This window comes from Sebastes fasciatus, chromosome 13 (assembly GCF_043250625.1).
Source record: "Sebastes fasciatus isolate fSebFas1 chromosome 13, fSebFas1.pri, whole genome shotgun sequence".
In the NCBI taxonomy this organism is placed as follows: domain Eukaryota; kingdom Metazoa; phylum Chordata; class Actinopteri; order Perciformes; family Sebastidae; genus Sebastes; species Sebastes fasciatus.
Genome location: NC_133807.1, coordinates 29,232,642 through 29,241,671, shown reverse-complemented (window position 1 = coordinate 29,241,671; position 9,030 = coordinate 29,232,642). Strand labels below are relative to the sequence as shown.

Here is a 9,030-nt window from a genome sequence, read left to right as displayed (position 1 = left end):
ATCAGTTTTGGTTGACATTGTCGTAAATGTGTAAATTAAAGGCAGTGTTGTACCGGACTGCATTATTATTCAGGTGTTTCTATTATTTTGTCCTCCCTGTTTACATACATGAGGGTGACATCATATTAGAAACACCTCAACACTAAAAAATATAATATAATATAATATTCATAACTATCATTTCTTTAGTGTATAATCACCTGAAGCTGAGAGTGTTTTCGTCAGCTAAGAATGAGCCCTTCATATCTACACAGGGAGCACCACCTACCTACCTTTAACACGTCTAAAAGTGTCAACAAAAACATAACATTATAGGCATAAGAGTAGATTTTATGGCAGAGCTGTTGTATTGGACTGAGTGATGCAGGACTAATTAAGTGCTTAAGTAATTAAGAAAAACTGTAATTCTACAAGGCTGCCTTTACTCTAATCCTTCATAATCATTAAAATGTTGAGCGTGTATTCATATATTTATATGTCTTGTTTTATTATTATCATGATTAAGACTTGTAAAAAAAGAAAAAGAAAAGAGAGAAACCAGTAGAGGGAGCTCTCTCCCCAGTTATCATCCATACAGTATCTTCTCTCCCACTCAGATTTCTCTCGTTTCCCTTCACCTTTCTTACTACATGTAATCTACCAGGTTGAATCAAACGCCATCGCTCTGCATGACGGAGGATGACGTTTTTATACGTTCAAAAAGCTCGTCACCTCTCGAGAAATATATCTGTGTAATTCATTAATGAGAGCTCATTACTTATGCAAACAAGTAGGTCAAGACAAGCATGAATAATAAATACACCACACATCCGCTGTATAAGCTTTATGTATACTTTATATAGATACACGTAATGTACAACGTGACCGATAGCTTTTACAGAGAATATAAAAGTTAATGTAACTATGAGCCCACGCAGGGCGGTAGAAGATAATATTCTGCCCCGACCACAAGGCTTTTTATTTTACAATCACATAGAAAACTACTGGTGTTTATAGTTTATGACATCATCATCAATGATAGTATCCTCATCATCATCACTGATATTACTTCATTATAATCATCATCATTAACATCAAACATCATTTTCTCTCTATAATCTTTATCATCATCATAAACACAACCATCTTTCTCACTCGTCAGTCATGGCTTTTTTTAAAGAGCATCATCACAGTTATTGACCAATATCATCCTCTTCATCATCCTCATCATCACCGTCATGTTTTCTTATGATTATGTTTTAAGGCTTTTTGTAAAGAAGACCCCAAACTTGAGCAAACTTCTGCCCGTAGGCTCAAACACAGAGTGTGCATACTACAACAAAGAGGACCAGAAAAACCTATACATTATATATACACACATACATAACTTAAGCATACGTTGTTGTTTAACATTTACAGGTAGTATTAAACCATTTCACAAATGAAAATAAATACAAAAATGATAGTTGGTTATTATTTATATACTTTTTTTTTTTTTTTAAAGAGGAACACAAAAGCAAGCAAGGATTCTTTAGGATTACAAACCAAATGCAAACAGGATCACAACAACACGTCGACCTTCACTGACATAGGCCATAGACAAGAGAGAAAAACAAAAAGCTTAATCGGACTGGTACCCTATTGGGCCATTGCTCAGCCATAAATAAAACCTAAACCCAGTGGACTTTTTAAAGTTCAAATCCTTAAGATTTTTAAATCAACCCCTGTTTTTGACTCCATTTCTGCTCAGCATTTAGCCAATTTATGTATTTACATTCTGGAAATACCTCTTTAAATATTAGTTTTCATTGGTAGTGGCGGAGTCCGCCTTTCCTTTGCTGGAATCTCATGCACGAGGGGTTCACAGGAAACGATGCAGCGTTACTGTTTTTAATTTTATCTCATGGATATCAGCTTCATTGTTTAGTGTTCACCCTCCTCGGATCTTTTTTAATTTTTACAAGGGAGTAATGGAACAAGAAGGAGTAGCCACAGTGAACCGTTATTATTTATTTTTCACTGACTTCTTCATTAAAACAACGTGTTTGTTTGGCTGCACTGTAAACAGAACGATAACACCTGCACACTCCACATCCACCACGCCATGCCACAATATTGTTATTGAAATGTTTCGATCCCGCTTGGATCTTCGTCAGGTCAAACACTTTGGTGAAACACTTTGACCTGACGAAGAATATTGTGTCATGGAGTAGTGTGCAGGTGCTACCCTTTTTTCTTTATGGACGCTGTTCTGATAGCGTCATACCTACGTGATGTGCGTATAACTAATCTTCTTAAACTTTGCACTGTAAACACACTGTACATTACTTGCTCTTCTGTTGCATCTCTGACAAAGTGTTTGCTGCATATTAAACCATACTTGTTGTTGCTATCATTAATCACGGTTGTGTCGCCAGATCAGGAGTGAAATCTTATGGATTACAACTTTGAGTCCAAAAAAAGCAAGTTTCATCTCAGGCCTCGGGCAAAAGCTCCTTTTTTCTCCTCAACTAAAATAAAAAAGTATGCACATTTCAAAAATTCTCTGCTCCGCACAAATAAATGAAATCAGCCCAGCTGACTCGAGACTGTGACGCTTTGTTGGGAAACCTAAATGTTAAGCCAGCACTGTTTTCTGAGGTCACTCTGAGCAGGGCTTCAGCCATGGCACCTGGAGAGAAGAATTCAGCACCAGAGTGAGATGACCACGTGGTCCAGGTGAGGTTATGCTGCGATGATCCACCCACCAACTCCCAAATGTGTCCATCTGTCTCCTCTTCTATTCATAGCCGACCATACATCTGAACTCTGATTTTGAATAACGACTTCTTCATAAAGCACAGTGGAGAGCGCTTGCATCACTTATGCGCCCGTAATGTAGATACTGTGTGCATTGATCGCATGCACACTGCTGCATACACACACACACACACACACACACACACACAATCACACACACACAATCACAAACATATTGGTCTATAATAACCCACATGCATGCATGTGCACCTGAAACATGGCAGTTGTGCTTTAGGGACACTTGGAAACATGTTATGACCATGAGAGGGGGAGGTAGGGGGTGTGTATGAGATGGAGGAGAAACAAACTGGCTGCTTGGTTGTTTATGTGCTGCTCCATGCAAGAGTCCACATATCGGAGTATCCTCAGTAGTGTGTGATGTCTCCCCAGCAAGTGCACACGACTTGTAGACAGTCCAGGAGAGAAACTGAGGTTCATTTCTGTGTTGAACCAGCTTCGCAGTGTTTCTGTGTTCATGAACCGAAGGAGAGAAAGATGAAGGATACGGAGGTTGAGAAGATTGTCCCTCTTCACTTCTTGTTGGCGATGCGTCTCTTCCTGGTGGCCAGCATGTCGTAGAAGGGGTCTCTGCTAATGCTGGCCCTGGAGAAGAAGCCAATCAAAGGACAGCGATGAAATAAATAATAAGGGCCACATGAGAGGAGGGTCTCGAGCATCTTTGATATGGAAATGTAGGCACATTTATACAAACCCCTGCCTTAACTAGATAAAAAAAAAAAAAAAAAAAGTTTGTGCAGTGACCTAGTTTGGTTTCCATGGTTTCTGAAGAGGAACCCCCTTCCCCCCCCCTCCCAAGTTTTTTCGTGGTACTACGGTTTGCAGGAACCTCCTCCAGAACTCGTAGTAAAACACACTCTGTCTCCTGCCATTCTGCAGGTTTATAGGTCTGAAGGTGGCGGCGCTCAACTCTTCTGCGCTCTACCGCTCTTTTTTATTTTCAGAGCGATGGAAAGACAGCGCACAATGCGAGCGAGTGACTCAGGAAGCCATTTGGGCTCTACTGAGGAGCCCAGTTTCACGGCTGCTAAATCCTGTTAGCACCAGCACAAAGCAAGAAGAGGCTCAACCCCCCACTGCGGATATCTCCGATTCCCTTTACAACGCCACGCGCTGAAGAATGAGCCTCTACGCGATGACTATCCCGCTCTTTCATACGGCTCATTGTCACTTTGCTCAACCCAATTTCATGAAACAAAAACTCCACTGTAAAGTGATCAAATCCAAGCAAGGCTGCCGTGACTAATACGTAATAACATTTCCTCCATTTCTGTCCTCAAAAATATGTAAAAGAAAATATATCTAATGTAATGGGAAATATAAAAATACATACTTTCTCTTCTACTAACACATTGCATGAATGTATGAGCCCACTTTCTGCATTGACCCACTTGGTGCAGCATCATCTGGGTCTGTGTGTTTGTGACTCAAGATAAGCGGCGTTTCCTCTGATCATCTCTACTGTAGAAGAGGGGGAAAACCATCATTTCCATAAAACGCCTTTTATCTCCCCAGAACCCCGAGTCCTCTTGGACCCCTCTGGTGAAGCACGAGCTGCGGCTTGTTAGCCTCCGTGGCTGCGAGTACGTCAACCCAGTTGCCTCTCTCGGATAGGTATACTGGGTTTGCTGGCTCACCCCTGGGCTGCTATAAGCAGTGACTAATCCCCCATCACGTCCCCAGTGAATACTCTCTGAGAGTATGGGGAGAGAGGGGGGAGGGAGGGATTGCACTATATTACAGTATACAAGTGTTATACTGTTCTGCTGAGCCAACTCTCTTTGACATTGCACCATCTTCCATGCAGGCGATTACAGAGCAACATTTAGGTCACTGACAGGCAGCAAGGTTATTATTACTGAGAGTTACAGTGTGTATGGTATGTGACGGAAAGAAACCACACTTTCGCTGTTTACTTTACTATTTAAATCAAATGTTGTAATGACATACTCAGTATAGACAAAGGTGTTTTTAAAACCCATGTCAGTTTCTGTCCTGGGTCTCGTCTACATCGCCGTGGGCCAGAGTAGATTTTTGAAGAGGTTTATGTCTGTAGCTAATATTTTTGTATGATAACTATTATTGAGCGGTAGCTTAGTAACTGTAATCAGCTTATGAAGTCAACCACCCACTAGGGATGCACCGATACCGATATCGGGCCGATACCGATTCAAATAGCTGGAACGGGTATTGGTTACAATGGGGCCGATCTATTCAATTCAATTCTATGTTTATGCATTAAAGAGGTTTGCACTTGAATTGTAATTCCTTTTAATTTTGAAGATTATTTTACCAAGTTGCTGGTGTACGATTTATTATTTTATTAATAGATAACAATTCAGTAAATCTATATCTACGTATTATTTGTTCCATTTTGGTTTACAAAGTTACTGTCTGGTACTGACTGGTTTCTGCCAATACTGAGTACCGATGGGATACCCAAAGCCCAGGTAACACTATCGTTATCAGGACTGAAAAAGTTGGATCAGTGCATCCAACCACCACAAGAAAACTGACTTTAAAAGCTGGTGCATTACCTCATTTATGCTAGGACCTTTATCAAAGGAATAGTTGGACATTATGGGAAAAATTCAAGGTGATACCGTCCGGTCTGTACGGTAAATATGAAGATAAAGTCAGCAGCAGGTTAGTTTATATCTTAGCTTAGCATAAGGACTGGAAACAGAGAGAAACAGCTAGCCTGACTCTGTCCAAAGGTAACAAAGTCCACCTACCAGCACCTCTAAAGCTCACTTTTTAACACATTATATCTTCTATATCATTTAATCCATACAACAGTGAAGTATAAAAACAAGTTGTGGTTTTACTAGAGGATTTACCGTGGGGTTGCCAGGCAACATGTGGAGACTTTAGATGAATAAACCCTCTCAGCTGACTCATGTGTTCCCCAAAATGTCAAACTTTAGTTTTTTTAAGTGTACGTTTGAGAAGTCTTACTTGATGGATTTAATCCACTCCTCTTTCTCTTCCGGCGTGGGCGCTGATATCCTGTACACCACGTGGTTGCCCTCGACAACGCGCCCATCTGCCTCCGTCTTGCAGGCTTTGATCACCTGGCCTTTGTGATTGGGGTTATAGAGCTCGAAACAGTTCTGGAGAATGGACAAAGAGCAGGGTGTCAACGATGTGAGATTCATACATTTAATAAACACGGTAACAGAAGGGGGAAAAAGATATTTGGCGTGTGATCTAAGGGCGAGGTCTCTAATGAGGCAACACTCACAGGTTTCCTGGGCTCCTCCACCTCCCTGATGCTGAGGTTCTCCAGCGGGATGATCCCACGAGGCTCCTTGTCCTGAAGGAAGAACATGAGAGGAGGGAGAAAAACAAGCAGTTAAATACAAAGAGAGAGCGCAATGCATGAAGTAAGAAGCAACAAGAAATGATATAGATCAGAAAAGTAGCAAAGAGGCAAGGCGAAGAAAGCGCTGCATTTAAGACAAATAAAGACGAGAGGGGAAGAAACAGGAAGAAAAAGGAAAGAGGACAGTAGAGGAGTGAGGTAAGGAAAAGAGGATAAAATCATCGGTACCCCTCCTCCTCCTCCTCTCGTCCTCGCTGCTCTTTAACGGAGCAGATAATATATGTGTGTGTGGAGGAGTCAGACCAGAGGACGGGACTTAATGATAGTGTCCTGAAGGATAATAGAAGGGTATAGTGAGAGGACAGTGCTGATATAGCAGCTAGCAGGGACACAGAGGCAATGATAAAAAACCTTTAACGACGCACATATGAACTTATTCTTACAGAAAGCGACACGGATAGATAAACATGTGGACACTAGCAGTCATAAAGAATAAAGAATAAAATACAGATGACTCTTCGTTTTGTTGCCACATGGGGCTGACCCAAGCCTGTCTGGGGTTTCCTTCCACAAGTGCCAATATGCTGCTAGGGCATAATTGAGGACAACTGATGACCATTAAAGCATTTGCTAAACAGCAACCACAAGTGGAAATTACAGGATACTGGCACATTGAATTTCCCAAGTTTCCCTACGTTGATCGACTCATAGACACATACACTCACCGGCCACTTTATTAGGTACAAGGTGTACCTAATAAAGTGTCCGGTGCTAGTACCGGGTGGTCTTCTGCTGCTGTAGCCCATCTGCTTCAAGGTTCGACGTGTTGTGCGTTCAGAGATGGTATTCTGCATACGTTGGTTGTTACGAGTGGTTATTTGAGTTACTGTTGCCTTTCTATCATCTCGAACCACTCTGCCCATTCTCCTCTGACCTCTGACATCAACAGGGCATTTTCGTCCACACAGCTGCCGCTCACTGGATATTTTCTCTTTTTTTTCGGACCATTCTCTGTAAACCCTAGAGATGGTTGTGCGTGAAAATCCCAGTAGATCAGCAGTTTTTTTAAATACTCAGACCAGCCCGTCTGGCACCAACAACCATGCCACGTTCAAAGTCACTTAAATCCCCTTTCTTCCCCGTTCTGATGCTCGGTTTGAACTTCAGCAAGTCGTCTTCACCACCTCTAGATGCCTAAATGCATTGAGTTGCTGCCAAGTGATTGGCCGATTAGCCATTTGTGTTAACAAGCAATTGAACAGGTGTGCCTAATAAAGTGGCCGGTGAGTGTATATGTCAATGGATATACTCCCTAATGTCCCCCCTATACGTTGCAATACCAGAATTTGTTAAGGCACCCACACACACAGAATCCAGCACATACGGTATGCTTGCAAAGAGGCCATTTACTGATCAAAACATCATCTTAGTGTGACACTCACTGTTGTGTATTCAAAGTAGTAGAGGCAGTTGTCAGTCAGGATGAACCACCTCCTCTTCCAGGTTTTCACTCGGCCCCCTGACAGGAAGAGGAAGAGAAAGAGGAGACAGGAAGTCACACAAAGGTCCGGCCGCAGTGACAGACTGGCTGTCTCCCGTATCAAAGGAAACGAGCAGCCGGGATGTGACACTCATTAATGAAGCCGACCCACATCCACTCCGCTTTCTCATTCTTGTGTGCAATTGTGTAAAATTGTATAGATATTATAAAGTCGTAAAATCACTGATCGTACATGTTTATTCATTAGTTCACTGCTGTAATTCAATTTCCTGTGTAAGAAAGGCTGCTTGTCATCAACCACATGATCATGTCATGTGGCAATTAGACACACATTAATTCTTAATTTGCTTAATAAGCAGTACATGGCTTTGAAAAGTCAGTTTTTTTACGAGTTGTCTAACCCTACACATAAAGGAAGGTTTTAGATTGACTATAAACTGTATGTTATTGTATGCTTCTTTTGTTTTCAGGCTTTTTTTAATAGGTTTTCTCTCTATGTTTTAAACAGTGTTTAAGGTTAATGCTGCCGTGGTTGGATGAGTTCACTTTGACTTTCTGAAATTATGCAGGCAAGCCAGTTTGAAGACTACTGAATAGTGTGTGATTACAATCAACCGCCGCTATCTCTCCTAACTTCTCCAGCTTTGTTAAATGATGACTCACGCAACTGATAAATTATTGCTGACTTTGCTTATTCATTTTTTAAAAAGGCAGCAGGATGAAACCCTCATTGGCTCTCAGGAGAGGTGAGCAAACACCACTTGATATGAACCTGACGTGACACCTAAAGCACCCCTGAAGGAACACACATGTAGATATGCAAGCACAAAACACACACACACACACGTACACGCACACACACGCACACTAAACCCCAGAGCAAGTTCACCACCTCACGTGTTAAATTGTGCAAACTAGATTAAAAAAAAAAAAAAGCAAAGAGAGAGAGAGAGCAAACGCAAACTTCCAACATGTTAGTTTGAAGCAGAATTCAGCCTCTGGCAGTGACTGCAGTGTTGGAGGAAAACACCACTTGCTGACACTGAGGAAGCTCTCCTGGTGGGAGACACATGTATGATGTGTGCAGCATGCAGGGCACGCTATGAGAATGACATTCAAATGCAACCCGGGGACAGTTGCATTAACTTAGCTTAAGTCTTGGCCTTAGTACTGGTCTTAGGTTGTCAGGTTAGACTAGTTTAATTAAGCCTGTCTGTTGCATAAATATTAAGACTGACTGGAAAGTTAGCCTCCTCTCCTCCTGGCTAAGCCTGAGGTGACAGCTTTGTTGCTATGGCAACAATCTGTTTGAAGGTCGGTTAGTTATTTCAACTGTTTATCCATTACTTTTAACTAACTTTTAGCCAACTATTTCAACTGTTTACCCATTACGTTAAGCTTATTTTTT

The 9,030-nt window shown here is 41.6% G+C and overlaps 1 protein-coding gene across 1 annotated transcript in view; it reads right to left on the bottom strand.

The window, feature by feature from the left end:
- Positions 1-817: 817 nt before the first annotated feature.
- Positions 818-9,030, bottom strand: part of cyth3b (cytohesin 3b) — a 40,521-nt gene continuing 32,308 nt past the window's right edge. Inside the window, exons 10-13 of the mRNA XM_074656750.1 lie at positions 7,564-7,640; positions 6,041-6,112; positions 5,755-5,909; positions 818-3,381 (exon numbers count right to left, since the gene is read on the bottom strand). Coding sequence (XP_074512851.1) covers positions 3,309-3,381; positions 5,755-5,909; positions 6,041-6,112; positions 7,564-7,640 — 377 coding nt within the window. The 3' untranslated portion in view covers positions 818-3,308. The remainder of the gene's footprint in view (positions 3,382-5,754; positions 5,910-6,040; positions 6,113-7,563; positions 7,641-9,030) is intronic.